At 35.6% G+C, this 23,139-nt stretch overlaps 1 protein-coding gene across 1 annotated transcript in view; it reads left to right on the forward strand.

Moving 5' to 3' along the window:
- Positions 1–10,407, forward strand: part of LMBRD1 (LMBR1 domain containing 1) — a 123,744-nt gene extending 113,337 nt beyond the window's left edge. Inside the window, exons 15-16 of the mRNA XM_003271088.3 lie at positions 9,672–9,763; positions 9,942–10,407. Of these exons, the coding sequence (XP_003271136.1) occupies positions 9,672–9,763; positions 9,942–10,055 (206 nt within the window). The 3' untranslated portion in view covers positions 10,056–10,407. The remainder of the gene's footprint in view (positions 1–9,671; positions 9,764–9,941) is intronic.
- The last annotated feature ends 12,732 nt before the right edge of the window (positions 10,408–23,139 follow it).

Here is a 23,139-nt window from a genome sequence, read left to right on the forward strand (position 1 = left end):
AATCATGTAAAACTAATATAAAGAACTTTGCTTTATTTTGGTAATGTATTTATAAGAATGTTTATAATGAATAGCTCTTGGGGAAGATAATATAAACTATTATATAAAGACTTTGGACTATACTGACTTAAGTATTTCTTATACTACCACATTCTTCAAAGTAGTTATTCACTTCTTCTCCACACCTAATCAGTTACTAAGAGCTGCAGAGTTTGTTTTGTTTTGTCTTGTTTTGTTTTGTTTGCCATAATGACCCTTACATCCCCTTTCCATCATGTCTCCCTTAAATTACTGTACCTTTTAGTGATTTTACCTTAACTTAGAGTAAAAGAAAGGTTATCAAACTTTTGCATGCATCAAAATCACTTGGAAGATTTGTGAAACTGAGATTGCAGAGTTGTGTGTGTGTTTTTGTTTGTTTGTTTGTTTTTGAGACGGAGTCTCGGTCATCACCCAGGCTTGAGTGCAGTGATGCGATCTCAGCTTACTGCAGCCTCTGCCTCCCGGGTTCCAACAATTCTCCTGCCTTAGCCTCCTGAGTAGCTGGGATTACAGGCACGTGCCACCATGCCCGGCTAATTTTTGTATTTTTAGTAGAGACGGGGTTTCACTATGTTGCCCAGGCTGGTCCTGAACTCCTGACCTCAGGTGATCTGCCCACCTCAGCCTCCCAAAGTGCTGGGGTTACAGGCATGAGCCACCACACCTGACCCAAAGTTTTTGATTTAGCGGATCTGAGGTGGGACCCTAGAATTTTCTGGTCTGGGAACCACACTGTGGAAACCACTCTTCCAAAGTACTCTGATAATGCCATTTCTCTAGTAAAAACTGTAAGTGCTCCCCTCACATCATCTGATAAATTTAGTCGAGGATTTAAGGACTACTACTATTTAACACAAGTCTCTAGCTTTTTTTCATACATGTTCTGGACATGGCCAGATTCTTATCTACCTTTGCTTTTCAATGATTTGTTTTTGAAATATCACAAAAAGTCTTCGCCCTACCCCTCCCATTTTCATCAGTCAGAATCCTGATCTTCTTACAAGGTTAATTTCTAACTCAGCCTTCTTTTTTGAATCTCCAAACGTGTGTGCTCTCTTTTTTCCTTTGAATTACCATAGCATTTATACTTTTTATAATGTTACCTTATTCTCTCTCAATGTATAGTCTTTATATATCTTAGCTCTATTCTACTTTTTATAGAAATGTAAGTTCCTTGAGGATAAGAAAATATATCTTTGTCTCCCTTAAACATGTGTAAAATTGAACCACATTTTAAAATTTGTTCCTTTGTCTTTTCTCTTTCTAAATAGTATTATTAAAGTAACATAAGATATTAGTATGCCTAATATTTTCTAGCTTCTTGCTCACTTTATCTGTTAGATGAAACCCATTGTAATGACCTGAAAACTTCCTTCTGGGAACCTACTGACTTCCTGTTTGTATTTAGATTAATTCCTTTCTGATTCTGCCGCTCAGTTTTATGAATCATAATTATATATTATAATGCTACAATTTCTGTCCATTAGACTTCTGATGCATTGTAAATCATATCTTCTTTCTTGGTGAATTCTCCCAAGCCCTTAGTTTTACTAGGGTAAAAAATAAAATTCTTTATATGAAATACATATCTGAAAACTGCTCATATATCTGAAAAGTATTCTGTCCTCACAATTAATGGATAGTTTGGTTGTGCTTAGAATTCTACATGAGAAGTCATTTCTTCTTAGAACTTTATCTTCTACTTTCATTTTAACTGGTAAGAAATCTAATGCCAATTTATTTTTTCTTCTGAAGCTACTTCATGGTTTATTTCTATTTTCTGTTCTCTCTTTGGGGAATTCTCTTTTATTATTTATTGAATATCTTCAATTGATCGTTTGTATTATCTCATTTTCATCTTTTCTGCCTACCATTTGCTCTATGTTCTTTGGTATGTATTCAGCTTCGTCAACCATATTATGAATTTTAATTTCATATAATAAATTGTTATTTTCCCTGAGTATTTTTTTGTTCTGATTGTTCTTTTCAAGCGTCTTTATTTTATGGATATAATATCTTTTATACCTGAAGATAGTAAATATTTTTCTTAATGGTTTCCTTTAAGTAAAATTATAATTTTGGTTATCCTAGTACAGTTGTTTATCTTGTTTTCTTTTTCCCTCATGCTGATTGTTTTCTACATATATTTGATGATCCGTTCACATTTATGCCAATTCGTATTTAAATATCAGGAACTGGGAAGCCTCATTGCTGGTAACTGTGCATGCATCTGGGACTTCTTGATCCTCATATTATATTTTAAAATAAATGGGAGGAAAACCGTCTGTTTTACTGGAGACCTTTTAAATGTGGCCTTCCATCTTCTGGATTATTGTTGGAACCTCTCATCAGCTGGTGGTTCTACTTCCATTCTCTTTGCTGATAAAGGATTGCTCCTGGCTTTGTTTCTATACTAGAACGGTAATGAGGTCCTGAGAAGAATAAGAAACAAATGACTGGACTAAGTCTGTTATCTTGAACCAGTAAGCTATGGTTTCAACAGGTTAAAATTTTTTTTTGTGGTTAAATACTATACATTTCTAATATTTTATTTGACAAATAATAAGTTTGTGTTGATAACCTCATTTGATTTGATTATAGTAAACCCATAAGATGTGTAGCACAATAGTAGGTAACGAGATCGAACTATTTCTAGAAAGTGCCATACTTTGGTCTCCAGCATCTATATTTAGCTTCATATGACTGAACAGAGAACAGCCAAGAATCTAATGTCACCCAAATGAAAGCTTATTAATTTACCCTAGAAAGTTTAACTATTAAATAAACTAGATGATCAGGGTTAGTGAATTATCACCAGAGAAAGAATTTGCATAGAAAATCAAATTTATAGTCATACAATGTCTAGGTAAACATGAAGTTAGAAAGAGGGCCTCAGTGATCTTATTGGCTGGTATCTAGCTGAGATAGCCTGATGTGTTATGTCTATTGTCAAGCAAGATTGTGATGCAGACTGGAAAATTGAGTATTGATCAGAGCATCATTTTTCTTGGATGTTGCTGGGGATCTAGAAAGTCTCCTGATGTTGAGGTTCTTTTTCTAGGTGACATTGCAATTGTGTTGATAGAAATTTAACTAAAATAGTATAGTAAAGTTGATTAGCTGTGTGCTTTCTAAGTTCTCCAGTATCTACACCAAAGCCAACCTACATAATTTTGTGTAACTTCTCAGCTACTCACAGATTATGGCTTAAGGTGGCTAACTCTGAAAACATCAATCTTTTCTTTCAAATGCAAATTTGTCTCTAAATTCCCAGAAATTTGGTCTAGCACCATATACCACACATATCTGTATGTTACTTACAAAGAAACTGATATTTAGAAGCTAAATGAATTACCTCAAGGGTCTCATAGTAAATTAGTGTCAGACTCAACTAAATCTCAGTTTTCTGTTTTTAACTTTAATATTTTCTAGTATATCCATTTAAACTACTTTTATTTTATCAAAAGATAAAGTAATGGAAGACAATTGCTTTATATCTGACTATCCTTGGACAATTACAACCAGCAGATAGTCTCAGTAGAGTTCACTCATACAGATTGTGATTATACCATTTCTACATTTTATATGCTAATACTTACCTTGTACTCCCTTTTAATGAATGTTATATGGCCAATTAGTAATAAAATGAAATTAGTAGCATTCTTTCTTCAAAGGCAAATATATATTATAGCACCTTGGAAATGCTTTAAACTTACTTAAATATAACCAGAGCTCAACACAAATTATACTTGTTCTTAAAAATGGTTTCTCTGAAGCTTATTCTTAAGTGCAAAACATCTGGCAAATATCTTTATTAGCCTGATACAGTTTGTGTATTCTTAAAGTATAAGAAAACTATGTCCTTCAAAATTTCTATTAGTTTTGACGTTCATCAGTTCTCTTCCCCTTTACCTATATCTCCCAGTGAGATTTAACAAAACATTGATTTAACTGTATGTCACATGTTAAATTTTAATATAAATATACAACTTTGGTTTTTATTATATATTTTCATTTTTTCTACCTTCCCATTTATTTGGATGTATTTCATTAGTTTCCTAAACCTTTTTACGTGTATGTATTCCATCTGACGATAAAACATTAGGATTTTAAATCCTAAAAATCTCTCAGATCCCAACTTTTTTCTTCCCATCCTTGAGCTCATTTTTCCAGTTGTATAGTCTTCTAACTTGGTAAACCTCTTTCTACTTTCAATCTCCTCTTCTAGTCTGTACTCCACTCATGTTATTCTTTCTTAAAACCATTTTATAAATAATTTCAAATCATATCACAATAAAATCCAAGCTCCTTAGCCTGTATACAGTTAAGATATATATGTTCATTATAAATATTCAATAGTAGCAAGACCCTAATCAGGAACCAACTGGCACAGTCATGGGCAGCCAAGAGCTATGAAGTGGCTTCTAAATAGTCTAGGTTTCTAACAGTTTTTTTGGTCACTAGTCAAATAAAATGCTTGTTTTAAAATTATTCTCCATGTTACATGAGTGTTCTCAAATGTCTTCTATATATATACACATATGTAACATAAGGCTTTGTTTTATAAAATGCAAAATTAATTAATTATAAATTGATTTCAAGTGAAGGTTTAACATGATGACTCAGTTGTGGCTTAAACATTAAATGTTTTTAAAATATATATTTAAAATAAAAGGTATTATTTATTCTACTTAACCAAAGTTATCTTAGTGGCAGTCAGGATACATTAAAAGTGACATAACAAAGGAAACAGGAAATATATAATATAAAATTTATCAGGCAAATCCTTAAAGACTGCTGTTAAATTACAAAAAAAATGGTGTACTTGCATTTCCTATTATTTTTCTGTTTGATGATATGTGAGAAGAGATGAAGGAATGGTGGTAGTAGCAGGATTCAAAAGTCTTGATTTTATTCATGTGCTTCAGATGCCCCTTTTCAGCCCTTTGAATTCTTTTTTGTATGGCCACTTTCTCATCAGAAAAAAAAATTATCTGAGCCTCCCTCCCCCATGTTTAGTTTTCATTGTTAACATCTAATCTTTAGTTTAATTGGAAGTTTAATCTGTAATTCAATTGTATGTTCTTTTGAGGAACAACAGTCAGAAGTTTCTGGAATACTTCTGATTTTAGAACACAATTCCTAAATGAAATGTCCAACAGTTTAAATTTACTTTGAAGGTAAAACCAAATTCAGAAACTTTATTGTGATTTTCTTAGTTGGATAATTGTAGAAAGAAATCTATAGATCTCCTAGATATCTGTGATTCAGGTGAGCAGCTGGAAGATGGCAGATGGTGAAGAACGGCACTCCCCTCCATTTGTTCAGTGTGGAATTGTCACTTGAATAGGAAATATATGCATGCATCTTATTAGCAAAAATTTTTATATGGGTATATCCCAGTTAATAGAAATAAAATTATATATATGTATAAAGATGAATATAAAGAGCTGTTACTTATTGTGTGTGTGGATTTTTAGCCTACTGTCATTTTTCAACAACAATGCAGAATGATGGTACCTTTTTATGGTATTTTAAAAGGCTTCCTTCAAAGTCCACAACCTTTTAAAAAGGTAAACATGTAAAATAATGTGATCAAAAAAAGATTTAAGATATGGTTTAGGTGGTGGGCAAGAGTCAGAGAGTATAAGCCAGTTTACAATGTCACTGAGTGGATTGTTAGATATCTGGAGAAGAATGATTTGAGTTATCTTGCTTCTGCCAGCTCAGCCTCTGTTTGTTAGCCCTGTTCTGGCCCTGAAATTTCTAATTTTGTCAAGTTCTGACTCCCAAAATATCTTTAAGTATGGAAATGAGTAAAATAACTTTTATTTTTTAAGTTTACAGCATTAGCAGTATTGAGAAAGTTGAGTTTTTCACAGGCTTGTAAAATGAAGCTAAAGTAATACTTAAACTATGAGTGATACCATTCTTGTTTTTAAAATAATTATGAACAGGCATTTTTTGGGTAGGTCCAAGCCTATGCCGCTCTTCATTTTTGAAACATTCAAATCGGTTATTTAAAGGTGTATTACTATTTAGCAGTGTATCCTGATACTGATTATACAAATTTGAATTTTGCCAAATCCATTTGTGTCTGTTTCAACTATAGAGACAGAAAAATAATGGGCATGCACAGAGTAGTCATGATATTAATGACTAACCAATTGTTTTCCTACTGTTGGACATGAATGTCTGAAATCTTAAGACTTGCAACCATTTGAGTAGGTCTTCACAATTGTTCTCTATACCTTTCAGAGGAAAAAGGAAGAAAATTAATATTAAGCGCCACTTTGCATGGGGCTTTTGATGTATATGTCTATGATCTTTATAGCAATTCTGTGAGGAAAGATGGTGATATCCCCTTTTTATAAGTCCACAGGCTCCACAATTCAGATCTGCCTGTACACATGGCAAAAAAGTGACCAAACGCTATTCACCTCCAAGTCTGTCAGAGTCTGGAGCCTGGGCTCTTTGTTCACCATAACTAAAACATTTTAGTTATGCTTTAATTTCAAGATATATTCAATTTTCTCACTTTTATACCTTTGGAATCTTGTCAGATTTTAATGTTTAAAAATTAGAAAATGGGCTATTTAACAATATGAATTTTAAATAAAATATCCCCTTTTAAATTTATTTTACATCAACAGTCATTGAATATGAATGGATTTGAGTACTCCAATGGTACTTTAGGATACTCAGTGTATCTACTGGAAAAAAAAATGATAAATTGAATAGCTATATCACAGTGAAGTAAGTTCTATAATAAAAGCGAGAATAAAATGTGGTGGAAGCACGAAGTAAACGACAAATAAATTTTCTATCTAGGAGTCTCTGCTGTGAGTCTGAACTCCCAGTACCTAGTGTAAAGCTGTACTCATCTATGGTAACTACAGGAGACAGAAATATGTCCAGCTAATGCCGCTTAAAGGCTTTCTGGGTTTCTTAGAAAACTGTGAATATTCCTTCTAGACTTTTCTGTTGATAAAGAGAAGAAAGACTCTGAAGGGAGCCTTTGGGGGATCAATAGATAGGAATTAGATTGGTAGTCCTTGCTCCTAAAAGGAAGAGGTTGCTTCTTTATTAAACTGTGTGTTTTTTTTGTTTGTCTGTCTGTTTTTGTTTGTTTTTTTGTTTTAACCAGAAAGAGACAGGTTTGTTCAGTTTGGTATTGAGCAATTCAGAAGTAAATGCTGAAGTACAGTGGAAGTGTTTAGAGTAGTAGATTATCTAAATCTTTACATAACATATCTGAAGCTTTATATAACAAGTCTTATATGTTGATAAAATATAACTTTAATGCTATTTTCAGAAAACCATGTGACAGGAACAAAAAAAGTGTTATTAGATCCCTTATGTAATAAGCTGGACTATGTAGCCCTCAGCTCAATTTTATGTTTTGAGAGAAAAGAACATTTACTTATTGAAGCTGAGAAGAGAGCTCAGAAAAATAGAAATAAAAGGTGTATTTTCTTGATTAGCAATAGGATATGAGATTGGTCTTCTAATTGCATGTAGGATCTTTTTGCCATTGTCCATTTTGAATAAAAATATGTAGAAATTATAATTTATTTTGTAATGAACAGACTGAAAAGAAGTAGGCCCTCTGAAATTTGTGAGGTTGGTGTCCTCTATTAGATGCAGCATATATAATTTTACACTGAATTACATAATGTAGTTGACCCTTGAACAACACGAATTTGAACTGCATGGGTTCACTTATGCAGGATTTTTTTTCAATAAAAGTTGCAGTTGCCTCTCCTGCCTCCTATTCCACTTCCTTCACCTCTTCCACCTCTGCCACCTGAGACAGCAAGACCAACCCCTCCTCTTCCCCATCCTTCCCCTCCCCATCAGCCAATTCAATGTAAAGACAATGAGGATAAAGACCTTTATGATAATCTACTTCCACTTAATAGTAAATATATTTTCACTTTTTATGATTTTCTTAATAACATTTTCTTTTCTCTAGCTTACTTTATTGTAAGATCACAATATGTAATACACATAACATACAAAATACGTGTCAATCAATAGTTCGTGTTATCAGTAAGGCCTCCAGAAAACACCAGGCTATTTAGTAGTTACGTTTTGGAGGAGTCAAAAGTTATATGTGGATTTTTGATTGTGTATGGTGGTTGGCATCTCTAACCTGTTTTGCTTGAGGGTCAACTGTATTGTGTTGCCACAGGCCTTTCTGAATGGCCTGAATATGTGTAGACGACTTTGTAACTAATGGAAATAATGTACTTGGACAAAACTAGTATGGGGTTTACACAAATATCAAATAACCAGTCTGCTACTTTCTCTTTAAGAGTTAACATTTTATTTGAAGGAGAAAAATGTATTATTTATTTTTAATTACAGCTATAATGCTGTCTAAAGTTCAAAGAGGAATCACATCAGTAAATAATGATTTTCTTATTTCTTTAGAAGAAGTAGTCATCCATTCAATAGCAATCATAAAAAGATAAAAGCTAAAAGAAACCTCTCAAGCTTGAGCTGCAGTGAGAATTGGTTTCTTAGAAAAGTCTGTTGGGGATAAGAAAATGATAGCACACACTATAACATGCTAAGTACTTTGAACTGAAGGATATTGGAAGACCCCCAGAAGCAAAGTATCCTTTCAGACTTCCCTTGCCCTTCTTTCTTCTGTTCCCCTTTCTCTCCCAAGGCAGACCATAGAAACTATAATTTCTCTTCCCCCAACCATGTCATAGAAATTAGAACCCCACTTCCCCAAAGCCAGCCATAAACCTAGAAATATTATTCTAACCTTCCCCTGCCTTTCTATATAGGAGCTGGCCATAAAGAAATTCTGTGACCTACCTTGTCTGATAGTAGGTCATAAGACCCTCATTCCAAAAGGAGTTCTACCCTATACCTTGAAGGAGGGGATGCTACGTAGAAAGACCAAGAAGAATCTGAACATATACAGACCTTGCCGGCTTTCCCTCCTCAGTCTGTTACCATTCCATTATACACTTTTGTCCAGTTACTCTCTATTCTTAGCTCTTAGCTCTCCATTCTTCATTGACTAAGCTTGAAAATACACAGTTTTCCCTTGGGTTTTCATTTCTGAAGCCTCCTGTGTCATGTAAAACTGATTAAATAAATTTGTTATGCTTTTCTCTTGTTAATCTGTCTCTGTTATAGGAGTGTTGGCAATGAAACTTACAATGGGTGAGGAAAGGTATTAGACCTTTCTGCCCCTACAAGTGCAACTTAATACTGACCACATCTGATTACTTTGTTCTTTTTTCTTGATGTTCATCAGGAAAACTTTTTTTTTGTTTTATATGTCTGACACTCCAGGTAAAAATGATTCTTCTATTTCCAATAAAGCAAACTAGTCAAAATGATTTTTTTATACTTAAGATCTGGATTGCATTGGTGGCATTCTTTTTTTTTAAATATGTCATATTAGTTGGCAGTTTTTAACACCACATTAAGGTGATTGAAAGAGTGGGCTTTGGAGAAAGACCTAAGTTTCAATCCCATCTCTGACACGTATTAGCCATATGATCTTAGTCATTAGCTTTGGTTAATAATCTTTTAGAGAAAGTATTAATCATCAATTTTATGAAAGAACCTATCTCACCATAGTGTTTTATTTCCTTTTACAGATCAGTGTACTGTTACCCGGACATACCTGTTCCTTCACAAGTTCTGGTTCTTCAGTGCTGCTTACTATTTTGGTAACTGGGCCTTTCTTGGGGTAAGTACAGATATCCCACGCATGATTTGACCTTCCTTTATAAATTATAGTTAAATATGTAAACTCTTTGTATCTTAGTAATCCATTTGTATCATAGTACTGTCATTGAATTTTAAAGCATTACTTTCCAAATGATTTTAAATTTGAAAAATAACACATAGCTTATTTAAATTTACAGGTATTTTTGATTGGATTAATTGTATCCTGTTGTAAAGGGAAGAAATCGGTTATTGAAGGAGTAGATGAAGATTCAGACATAAGTGATGATGAGCCCTCTGTCTATTCCGTTTGACAGCCTTCTGTCTTAAAGGTTTTATAATGCTGACTGAATATCTGTTATGCATTTTTAAAGTATTAAACTAACATTAGGATGAGCTAACTAGCTTTCATCAAAAATGGGAGCATGGCTATAAAACAACTATATTTTATTATATGTTTTCTGAGGTAACATTGTATCATAGATTAACATTTTAAATTACCATAATAATGCTATGTAAATATAAAACTACTGGCGTTGTGAGGGAATATTTGTGCAAAATTTTTTCCTCTAATGTATAATAGTGTTAAATTGATTAAAAATCTTCCAGAATTAATATTCCCTTTTGTCACTTTTTAAAAACATAATCAATCATTTGTATCTGTGCCTTAGGTTCTCCAGAGTGATGTGGAATTTTAAAGTGTGTCTCTCTATTGCCTCCAAATAATATTTACAATATAGCTGGTGAATGTTACTCCCATATGCAACTTGTTTTCAGTTTTCTGCATAAAATCCTTAGCACCACTCAAGTAGATTTCATGAAAAGATTTCAAACTCTACTTAGTGCTCTAAGAGCATGGCATTCCAAGATGTGTTATATTGTTCAAATATCTGTCCATTAGATATCTTACAACCTCTACAGTATTTAAGGCATACATATTGTTATAGGTAGCTTTTGTTTTGCATCTGACCTCAAAATTTGTGTTCCAATATAAATAGGGGTATTGTCAAGAATAATTAATCCTGGAAAAAAATCAGTTTGTGGATTAATTTAAGATATATGGCATCATATTTTGGTTTTAGAGATACTTTTTCATTCTAAAGATTTGAAATTTGCAAAAGATATAATGAAAGCTGTATGACATCAGTAGGGTATTTTGAACACATTCTGGATAGTGAGAAATAATAAAAAATTATATTCTAGTTTACTAACCTAAGCACATTAGAACTCGTAAAGAAGTATATATCATGATCCTTAAGGTAAAATATCGTTAAGTTTCTGAAAAAAGGTTTAGGAATTAACAACTACATCTAAGTTAATTCTCCTCTCCCTTAATTTTTGTGCCATTTTTCTCTGTTCTGATTCTTCATCTCTCTTGATAAACCTTCACAGCTTTCATATTTGGCTTCTGCTTCTGTTTCTGCTTCTGCAACTACTCTTTAGCATTATTCACCAGGATTTCATTCCCTTCTGTTCTTATTTTACATTTTCTTTTTTTTTTTTTAAGATAGAGTTTCACTCTTGTCCCCCAGGCTGGAGTGCAATGGCACGATGATCTCAGCTCACTGCAACTTCCCCCTCCTGCGTTCAAGCAATTCTCCTGCCTCAGCCTCCTGAGTAGCTGGGATTACAGGCGCGTGCCACCACGCCTGGCTAGTTTTTGTATTTTTAGCAGAGACGGGGTTTCACCATCTTGGCCAGGCTGGTCTTGAACTCCTGACCTCATGATCCACCCACGGTGGCCTCCCAAAGTGCAGGGATTACAGGCATAAGCCACCACACCCGGCCTTATATAATTACATTTTCTTTGTGGACAATCTCACATACCCTTGGCTTCTATTTATACTACTTGTTCTTAATCTCTGAACTTTGACTTATCTTTTAGCTAGAAATTACTGCTTCATCTGTAACATTTTGAAAATTGAAGTATTCATTTTTGGGGGGGCAAACTAAGCCTTATTCTGCATTCATTTTTTTGACAAATGGCACCAGCAGACACTTGATTGCCTAAACAAAAAATCAGGTAGGTCTCCATATCTCTTCTGTATAACCGACTCATCAAACAATCATGTCATGTTAATTTCTACTTCCTATCTTTCCATTTGTCCCTTCTCCACTTCTATGTTATAGGCTGAATTGTATCCCCTTACAATTCATATGTTGAAGTCTTGTCCCCTGGTACTTCACAGAATAATACTTTATGTGGAGATAGGGCCTTTTAAAAGTAATTAAAGTAAAATGAGGCTATTGTGTGAAGCCCAAATCCAATATGACTGGTGTTCTTATAAGAAGAGGGAGAGACATCTAGAATGTTTATGTACAAAGAAGAGGCCATGTGAGGATACAATGAGAAGGCAGTGGTCTGCAAGCCGACAGGAGAGGCCTCAGGAGAATCCAGTGTTGTCAACCCTTTAATCTTGAGCTTCCAGCTTCCACATCGGTGAGAAAATAAATTTCTGCTTTTTAAGCCACTGAGTCTGTGGCATTTTGTTATGGCAGCCCAAGCAGACTGATAAACTCTGGTTCTTGAAATTCCTCATTGGGCTTTCTGCAAAGTCTTGACTCCTTTCAGTCTTTTCTGAACATTTAAAATACAAGTCTGATTATTTCACTTCTTTACTGCAAAAAGCTTTCATTTATTTTAGAATGAACTCCATAAGCCTTCATGAGATAGATAATGCCTTTCTGGTGTGCATCTCTTCTGACTCCAAGTTCCCTTGCCATCCCCACACCAGGTATATGATGAGGCAGCTAACAAATGGCTCCTATTATTCACATGGCTATGAGTCTTCACATCCCCACTCTGTTGAACTATTCCTTCTGCTCGTGATGCCTGTCCCTTCCTTTTGTCTTTTAAGAAAATCCTTATTCTTCAAGTCTCAGCCTTAGCATTATCTCCCTAGGTCCCTCCTCCCCTAAGTTGCCCAGACACAGGTGCTAGCTCTTCCCTATCCACATGGCACCCTGTACGGTATATTGTGCTTTATTGCTTCATGTCTGCCTCCACTAGACTCTAAGTACTTAAACACAACATCTGGTTTTTCAACTTTGTCCTTGGTGCCTAGAATATCTTCTTCCACATGGAAGGTATTCAGTTGACAGGTGAATTTGTTAGAAAGAAGCCTTAAGCTTGTCTATATGGTTTAAGCATACAAAAACTATTTTGATTAAGGAGGAATATATATTTAGCCTGTTTTTGAGGCTGATTTTGAAACCTACAAGGTTAGAAGTATTGTATTTGTCTTGAATACTCCATATACTTTTCATTACTTTTAGGAATGTTTTGTCGGTTTCTGTCAGCCCAACTTCTTAGCTTTTGACTCTGTTAGTTGTATTTTTTAAATATATTTTTTCATCCTAGATTCTATAAACTTTCTACATATTTAGAAGTTTACTTTTATTCTAACACTAAGGTATTTTTTTCCTCCCAGTCATATGGAATGCCTTTATTAACTTTGTATTTTCATGAAGCTGATTTGTGTTATGAATTCCACTAATGAAGAACATATTTCCTTTGAAGTCCTTCTGAAAAATACCTAAATTAGAGATCATCTAGAATGACAGCTTTCCAAAAGGCCAAGGCTGTCATATTCCATGTGAACTTCAAACAAGTGATTATTCATCCGTGCAACAAGGTACTGGCAGAATGAGGACCCTGGAACTGACTTCTAGCTCAGTGCTACCATACCAAAGGAAACAAAAAATGCATATTGCAAAAGAAAAGGAAACACAGGAGCTTCAAGAAAGCAAAAAGCAATACAGAAAATAATGTTTTCAAAATACACTACTGAGCTCTTCAGTGAAAGATATGTACATAGTTCAGTAATGTACTGTTTTAGAATCATTTTGTAGGCAAAGCACAGTAAACACTGATTACAGCACAGAATTTAGGTATTGACCTTGACCACATAAAAAGACAGTTGTTAAAACCTGGAAGAATGAAGAAGAGGGGTGGAAAGAGACCTAAGGGGGAAAGAGTCATGTTGATATCCTCATTTTATGAGAGGGATGATGGGGAGAAGAGAGAAATTAAGAAATACGTCTCTGGTAGAGGGAGTATATATCTTGAAGGGTAGCAGAGTATGCCACCTCAAAATATGCCATTTGGGCATGCAAATTATTTTGAGCTTATAACAGCAGATGCAAGAAGGATGCTTTGACCACCCCTTTTTCTTCCTAAAAACCAGGACGTAAAACTCCCATATGGAAGATGTCCTGTCTATACCAGAAGGAAAGTAACATTTTTGTCACGAGGGCTGAAAAAAACCTGTACAAACAAACCTTGTTAAAGTAACCCTTATTGTATTAGTCCATTTGCGTTGCTATAAAGTAATACCTGAGGCTGGGTAATTTACAGAGAAAAAAGTTTATTTGGCTTACTGTTCTTCAGGCTATACAAGAAAGCTGGTGCCAGCATCTGCTTCTGGTGAGGCCTCAGGAGACTTAATTATGGTGGAAGTAGAAGGGGGAATCTACGTATCACATGGTGAGTGCAAGCAGAGGAGGTTCCAGGTTCTTTTAAACAACCAACTCTAGCATGAATTGATACAGAACTCACTACCACTAGGACAGCACCAAACCATTCATGAGGGATATGCCTCTGTGACCCAAACACCTCCCACCAGGCCTCTCCCCCAACACTGGGGATCACATTTTAACATGAGATTTGAAAGGGACAAACATGCAAAATATGTCTCTTATCTTCCCAGTTATGTTCCACCATTTTCTGCCCTAGCCCCAGCCCCTTTGTCTTGTCACATTTTCGTAATTTACTACTCTTTGTCCAATTCAGTATATAAGTATTCAACTCTTACTGATTTGTTTGCTTTTCTCCTGTTAATCTGTCTTTTATTACAGAGCCCCAGCTGGGGCTCCTAAAATGGACAGAAAAGATTTTTTTCCTCCCCTACAGTTGATTAAAGCTATGAAGGTAATCAATACAGCACAAGTTGAGTATCCCTTATCCAAAATGCTTGGGAACTGAAGTGTTTTGGATTTTGAGTTTTTTTATTTTAGAATATGTGCAGAATACATACCAGTTGAGCATTCCTAATAAAAAAATACGAAATCTGTAATGCTCCAATGAGCATTTCCTTCGAGCATCATGTTGATGCTAAAGAAATTTCAGATTTTGGAGCATTTCAGGTTTCAGATTCTCAAATTAGAGTTGCTCCATGTGTATAACAATGTTAGGAGATGGAATGAAAGGGAAGCAAGAAGAAAATGTCTCAAGAGAAATTCTCTTGAGAGAATATAAGAAGTCAGTAGACAATATTTAAATATATTAAAGATAAAAAATATTTAAAGGAGAAATTTTATCAGAAGATAAAATAATAGCCATTGTGATTATATGTAAATATGTCTTGGAATTTTCTGGCAGCCGAGAAAAAAGATGGTGGATAATGAAGATTTTACATTTGATAGAAGGAAGCACTCAGTTTTCCTCCTGATAATTTTTTCTGGCACCAAAATTTAGAAGGAAGTTACATTGTGAATTCTTATATAAAGAATGTTAACAAACAAATGTCTTTGCTAAAGTTTAAATAGAAAGACCATATGCAAGGAGACAGAATATGGGATCTCCAGGAAAATCATTTTGGCTATCAAGAAATCGCAACATGGATTAGCTTTGTGTGTATGTAATTTATTCACTCAGCAAACATCTAAATTTGTAGTTATTTCAGGCACTGGATCGTGGCTACTGAATTTCTACAGTTAAAGAAGATAAGACCCATCATTTCAGAACTTGATCTAGGAATTAGTAGTCAAACGGCCTTTGGTAGTAACTGGACCTTGTCAAGATCTACTAAGATGGTATGTGTCTGATATGATGAATAAATATACATAAAAGAAATCACTTTATCAAGTTAACAGTTATAATCAAAGATACTCCAATTACCAGAATTTTCATATCTCCAAACCACAATACATCCTCTCCTGGTAGCATAATCAGAAGGTTACTTCACGACTGTGGGATTGAAGTGATGTGAGATAGGTAGCAAGGGGCATTTCAGGCATTTTGTGATGATGCTTGATTAAATATCCACCCTTCTTCAGCAGAGACCACTCTAAGGGGACCAGATTGCCCAAGTTGCCCGGATTGAGCTGTGCTGCCTCGGACAGTTCTCAACACATATATTGGCTATGTTTAAATCTCAAGTGACATACTTTATTAGATTTGTACATATAGATTAAGCTACACCTCAGTTCTAGGAAAGTCACTCTTCTGACCTTTCTCCTCCTCCATGCATATTTTAATTTGGTAAGTTTTATTGGGGGCTACCTTATTCCTCTCTGGCAAAATCACAAGAAGCACTTCCAATACCACCCATAATCTTCACTTGTGATTTCACAGGGAATTTGAACACTTTCTTTGTAGAACAAAACCCATAAAGATTAACTTACAACCTAGGGATAGGATAGCATTTCTCTGGAGAACTAAGCTTTTATGGTCAGGAATAGTTTTCTGTGTGGCTCCCCCATAGGCTCATATCTGCTTCAGCTCTACACTGAAGCTGCTGGATAGTGCTCAAGACAGCTATGTGTGTAACGCAATGTCTTCTGTGGCCCTAGAAGACACTTTTGATAGCAGATAAGCAGACAACAAAGTTAACACTTGGGGAAATTAGGAAGCACTCAGAGTACCTCATTTCCACATCAAGAGGTGATGTTTCTGTTGACCAAAACAAAATTTGTATCTAGAAGAAATTTTTTTTTTACTTGTACAGAGTTCATTCAGTGGCTCCCCAGGAGCATCTGTGATATACTAGATTCTATTCTGGACCTTATTCTAATATTTAATGAAAAGCACTACCAAACTTGATATCTACTTCCCTTACCAGTTCAACTTCCACTTTCTACTATATTTACCTGAAGCTTTTTCAAAACCTGAAGTCTGTGTATAAGTAAATATTTATACACACACAAAATCTCCATTGATGTGAGGGAAGACCAGTCTTCCCAGTAAAAGAGTAATTTAAAGGAAATCTAAGTTTATCCCTGATGCATACAATAACTCAAATGCTGACAAAACTAATCAAGCCTTAAAAAACTTATGTAATAAATTTAGTGACTCATTCACTTGAACCAATACTTGAGTGCCTAGTATGTACTGGAAACTGCTATAAAATGGCGAAACAAATGAAAACACAAAATCGTGCCTATTTTCAAATGTGTTTCGAAGCCAGGGGGGCAAATAGACTCAGAAAATTATAATGTCACAAATGCTATAAATGAGAATGCAGTGAGGCTAAAAGTGATACTCCCTTGAGCTTAGGAAAGGCTCAAAACTCTTGAGATAAGCAAAGGCTAACCAAATTACAGGCAACAAATTGTCTTAAGCAGAAAGAATCTGGCTTTGGTTTAGTGAGTCTATAATGGCTTTAGACAGTGGCAAGGAAGTAACAGTGGGGAAACGTCCTGAAGGGGCTGTGTGACTAGGGGCTATGTGACTAGGGGGCTGTGTGACTAGGGGCTGCGTGACTAGGGGGCTGTGTGACTGGGAAGCAGGGCTGCTGCATTAGAGGTGAGACAGATGGGAAGCCCGGGAGAAGAGTAGGGCCGGTTTCAGCAGTACAAACATGTGAAACATGGTAACCAGATGTCTCCCTCAAAATTACACTCAACCCTGGGAAAAAGGGAAACCCCAAATCAACTGACATTAAGTTTCTGCTCCCTAAGTGGTATGAGAAGCAAGTTAAGTCACTACAGACATAAATTCTATTTCTTACATGCCTATGTTTGCAAAATAAAGTTGTTCATAACCAAAGCTAAATATTCTTAGTTACATCACTAGTAAATATTCTGATTTTAACTTGCCACTTAATTGTTCTGTAAATTAGTTACTCCACTAGTGGAATAGAGAAAACATTTTTATACTTATGTTGTCAAAGTAAAACCTCCTTAAGTTGTACTTATTATTTCAGAATGTTTGATTATTGTCAAGGTTGGTGAACTTTTTCTATGAAGGGCCAGATAGTAAATAGGCTTTTCAGGACCACACAAGTACCCTGTCCCCCCCGCCCCCACCTTTTTTTTTCCTTTTTACAACCCTTTAAAAATAAAAATAAATAAATAAAATGATTGGATTTGCTCTCCTGGCTGTAGTATGCCAACCCCTGAATTGTTCCATTAATCACTTTGCTTAAGGTAGTTTGAGCTTGATGGAACAAAGACAAGTAGGCTAAAGACAAATACAAACTTAGAAGGGAGATTGTTAATGAGAAAGAACTTTTTTCAAACACTTTTAGCATATTTCACAATTTTTTTAAAGGCCAAACAACTTTTATTCTGAGTTTAAAGGTGATAAGAACTTGTAAAATAATTCAAACTCAGAAATTGTGGCTGAACAAGAAAGTGAGCAGAATGTGCATTGATATTCAAATTTATTTGGGGACCCATTCGTCCCACATCTTCTCATATGGAACCCAGTTGGAGAAATGATGGACAAATTGATCTCTAAGTGACCTTCACCTCTAATATTTGTGACCGATTTCTTTCTTTTGGTTAAAGAGAATTATAAGTGAGACTCTAGGGTTAAAAATTGTTGAGTAAAAGGGGTTTTCCTCTTTGTGCCAGTTTCCTCATCTGCAAAATTGGGATAATAATACCGGTTCATGGGACTATTGAAGGCACTAAATTTGTATAAAGTGCTTAGTATAATGCCCATGAAGTGGTAAACTCAATATTTATTAGCTACTATTGTTACTATTTCTAAAATACTTTATTTCATAATGCTCTTCAACCATCAGGGCTTCAAACCCTTTAAGAAATGCACCTAACGACCCCTTTTTCACTTTGCTTCATTGCTTGTCTTCCTGTACCTTAAACCTAGGTTAAGTAACTAATGAGTCAAAAACAAGCACTTAGTTGTATTATGAGAGCTCAAAGCATAAAGAACCCTAAAGAGTAAATATTTTTGAGACTTAAAAAAAGGTTTTCGTAATGTAAATCATGCCTATTATCATCTCTATATTTTTTGTTTAATGATCTTATTTCCTTCAAACTGTATTTCAAAACTCCAAATAATGAAATGCAAGAATAACGCATTACAATTATTTCAAGCGTAGAAGCAGTCAGAGCACTTAATTACCAAGAACAAGCCGTTGTGTTCCACCTTTTTCGCACTGCTATCTTGAAAAGACCACAGTGTAGTCTTTGCCTACCAGTTTTGTTGTTCTGTTTAATATACGGAATGAAAGCTTTCTCTTCAATTCTTCGTGGGAACATTGTGAATTCACAACTAACATTTTTAAACCTTTTTTTTTCTCTTTTGAAACAGAGTTTCGCTCTTGTTGCCCAGGCCGGAGTGTAATGACATGATCTCGGCTCACTGCAACCTCCACCTCCTGGGTTCAAGTGATTCTCTTGCCTCAGCCTCCCAAGTAGCAGGGATTAAAGGCAACTGCCACCATGCCTGGCTAATTTTTTTGTATTTTTAGAAGAGACGGGGTTTCTCCATGTTGGTCAGGCTGGTCTTGAGCTCCTGACCTCAGGTAACCGCCCGCTTCGGCCTCTCAAAGTGCTGGGATTACAGGCACGAGCCACCGTGCCTGGCTTTGTAAAACTTACTTTTTTTAGGGAATGAATAAAAAAATTGTGTACATACCATCATTGCAGAGTACAAAAAGTAAAATGGAATGAAACATTTGCTGTCACTTGACAAGCAAAAATATGCAATTTAGTACATAAGCATCTGTTTCCTCATACACCTCCAGTAAGCTTACTGCCCTCAATAGGGTGGTAAAAGTAGAAAGAGAAGACTTACCTGTGACTAATGCCCATCCTCATACTGCTGTATGTATGAAGAAATACCCGAGACTGGGTAATTTATAAAGAAGTTTAATTGACTCATAGTTCTGCATGGCTGGGAAGGCCTCAGGAAACTTACAATTTGATGGAAGGGAAAGTAAACCCAACCTTCTTCCCATGATGTCGGTAGAGAGAAGTGCAAGGTGAAGGGGAGAAGAGCCTCTTATAAAACCATGAGGTCTCCTGAGAACTCATCATCACAAGAACAGCATGGAGGAGCTGCCCCCGTCATCTAATCACCTCCCACAATGTCTCTCCTTCCACACATGCGGATTACAATTCGGATTGCAGTTCAAGATGAGATTTGGGTCGGTAGACAGCCAAACCCTATCGATATCTAACATGGGTTGTTTAATAACTGAGTGATTTGGGGCAAGTTATTTTGCTTCTGTAAGTCTGTTTCTTCATCTGTAAAATGGAATCACATTACCTATGCTGTTGCATTATCAAAAGGATGTACAGCACCCAGAACATAGTAGACACTCAACCAATATCACCAAGAACCACTCTAAACATAAAGTTGGAGGCCTAAAATGGAAAAAATTGGAAAGCACAAAGTTGGAGGCTAAAATGAAATTGAATGCTTTTGAGTAGGGTATATAAACTCCAGTTGGCCACTCTCCCCACCCAGTAGTGTCATACATTTGCAAATACATACTCCATACTCCTAGAAGGATTTTGCCTTGGACCCTGGGTCCTTGGTTCTGTCCCTGGAATTCAAATGGATAATCCTCCCAGAGGAGTAGTTACATCAAAAACACTCAGATCTCATAATACCCAAAACACAGACACATAAAAACACAGATCTTTCCCCATCTAGCATTTTCTGTGAGCTGACTGAACAGAAGAAGAGAGCTACGAAGACATATAAAGCATGGGCCCTGCCCAATAAAGAACTTTTCCATTCACTGACTTTTTTTTTTTTTCCTGAAACTTGGAATTAAAATTACATACTATAAAGCTCACAGAAACAAAGCAGAAGGATGGTTACCGGGGGCCAAGGGGTGGGAAAAAGAGATATTAATCAAAGAGTACAAACTCTCAGTTTAAGATGAATACATTCTGGAGACCTAGTGACTATAGTTAATAATAATGTAAATTTTCTACATTGTAAGTATTCTCACCACAAAAACACACAAAAAACCTCTGAGGTGATAAATACATTAATTAGCTTGATTGTAATAATCATTTCACAATGTATATCAAAATATCACATTATACAACTTATATATAATTTTTGCCAATTATACCCCAATAAAACTAAAGAAAATAAATTTTAAAAGTTACATAGTATATTATGGCTAGGACAGAATTACATAGTATATTATGGCCAAGGCAAATAGATGCAGTAAAATAGAAAGGCAAAATATAATGAATTAATTCTCTGTCTTGTCTTTAATTCTTCTCAGTCCTAATCTTTTTCCTCTTTCTCCTAACGCTGTAAAAACTGAACCTCTCCTTTTTCATCTATGCTACTTAAGGTGTCAATTTTCTGTGTAAAAAATATAGTTTCACAGGAATCAAAGATGAACAACCCGCAGTAGCCTTTCTCAACGTGGTAGCTGTCTGTTATCTCAACCTCTCCCAATTTAGTTGTTGAAGTAATTTCCCTGGGGGATTTTTTGCTTCTCTCTTTCAAAACTGTCTTTCTCTTCCCTTTGGTTTGACAGAAAAAGAAGAAATTTCAACTACGGAAGTCCCACATTTCCCAGCATGACTCTATTTTTCTACTCAGTAAAAGCAGTTTCTCACCTTTTCTAAGCCACAGTCAACTCGATCTCTACTGGATTTCTTTATGCCTATTGCAAATTTTTGCATTGATCCAGGCTGCTCATATGTAAAAGGGCCATACTTTTCACTCAATACATATCAAAGCAATATTGAAAAATGTATCTACCTACTCAGCATATTTAACCTGTATATGAATTTGTCCCCCCGCCATAAATTTTTAAATAATCAAAAACCATCCAAACAAAAAACAGGGTTTGCTCTCACTACCAAAAAATCACAGCAACTTCAAAGTTACACTTTCTGTTCTGATTGTCCTTTTGAAATAGAGATATAAAAATTTATGTATTTATAAAACTGAGCGCTTTTAGAACCATCAAAGAAGATGAGAGTCATTAGGGGCCACAGAAATTTCTAAAGGCTCCATAAAAGAAAGCCAGGGGCAATGCCCTGGCTGTGACCTCAGAAGCCCCATGAGAGGAGTTTCCAGTTCTGCAGTAGCAATTTAAACTATTGGCCCAGGAGCTTGACTGGTTTTTAACAACTAGCATGAGCAACCTTGCCTTTGTCATTTCTCTTTGTCATATGCCTTTGTCATACCTGGTTTTTGCTTAGTCCTCCATCTCAGTCTAGGAGTCTCATTTCCACCCATTCTCAGCACCTTACCTCCATCCCCCTTTTGTTTGCTGATGCTCAGCAACCTCACTTGATCCCTCTTTCCACCTTGGCTTTACTGGAACAGCCCCTAGAGAAGTACACCAACCTGGAAGACCGTGGAGCCTGGCTGACCCTGGGCCTGGATGCAGCTCAGTTGCTTATTAACTCTGTGATCTGGGGCAATTCGCTCTGAGAATTCTCAATAATATATACATATCACCTACTGTAATGCCTTGGCTTTTAGTAGGCATCCAATAAAAGGTAGTTGCTATTATTTTACACATTGGTATTTCTCCAAACAGAACTAATTCTGCCCAACCGTCTCTCCATCTTAGTGGTTGGAATAATGGTTTGCTAATTTCTTTCATCCAAGCCTCCCCTCTCCCCTGCATCCTTGGATAAAAATTATGTCTGTTGGAAATGTTTAGTCATTTAGGCACAGCAGATGTTTTCCATGAAAATAAACTGGCAATTGTTTCAAGAGTCACAATTTTTGAGAGTGTAGAGGCCTTAAGGAGTCTCTTGTCTGATCTTCAGTTAATAGATACTGAAGAGGTAGTCTAGCTGTGATATATGAATCTTTCAGGATATATCTTTCTTTGTATTTACAGCAGCATTCCTATGATATTATTTGCCTGAGAACAACAATTCTTATAAGGAGTTACAGTCATCAAATGCAGAGCTCTCCTTCACTCAGAAACATGTGGTGAGCTTTTACTGTGTGCCAGATTCTGGATGAAGCTGGAATTACAAAGACTAGTAAGGACCACAAAACAGAATCCTGTCACACCTTTGAGGAAGTCACATTTCATAAATGGGCTCACTCAAGAGCTCTCAGAAAAGCACAGATGTGAGGACTCTAAATGACAGTGTGAGGCCAATAATATCAACAACCTTCATTGTGAAACCTTCTGTTCACATTTTGTTGGTGACATTGTTTCCAGAATCTCTCATCATCTTCACTGCAAATAATTTGTGACCTTCCCTCCAAAGAAGCTCTTTATATCATTGTGAGCCATTTGATCTGTGATGGTGTTTCTCAGCCATCAGCAGGTGTCCTAGACCCCACCTCGTGAGACATATGTATATAGTTTTATTTAAACTCATAGCTGTACCCAACAAGCAAGTAATCAGAAAATTCCTAAATTTTTTCTGACCAGAATGCCAAGTAGGGCTGTTTATTCCACCTCATGGAGAATCAGA

Source organism: Nomascus leucogenys, chromosome 3 (genome assembly GCF_006542625.1).
Source record: "Nomascus leucogenys isolate Asia chromosome 3, Asia_NLE_v1, whole genome shotgun sequence".
Taxonomy (NCBI): domain Eukaryota; kingdom Metazoa; phylum Chordata; class Mammalia; order Primates; family Hylobatidae; genus Nomascus; species Nomascus leucogenys.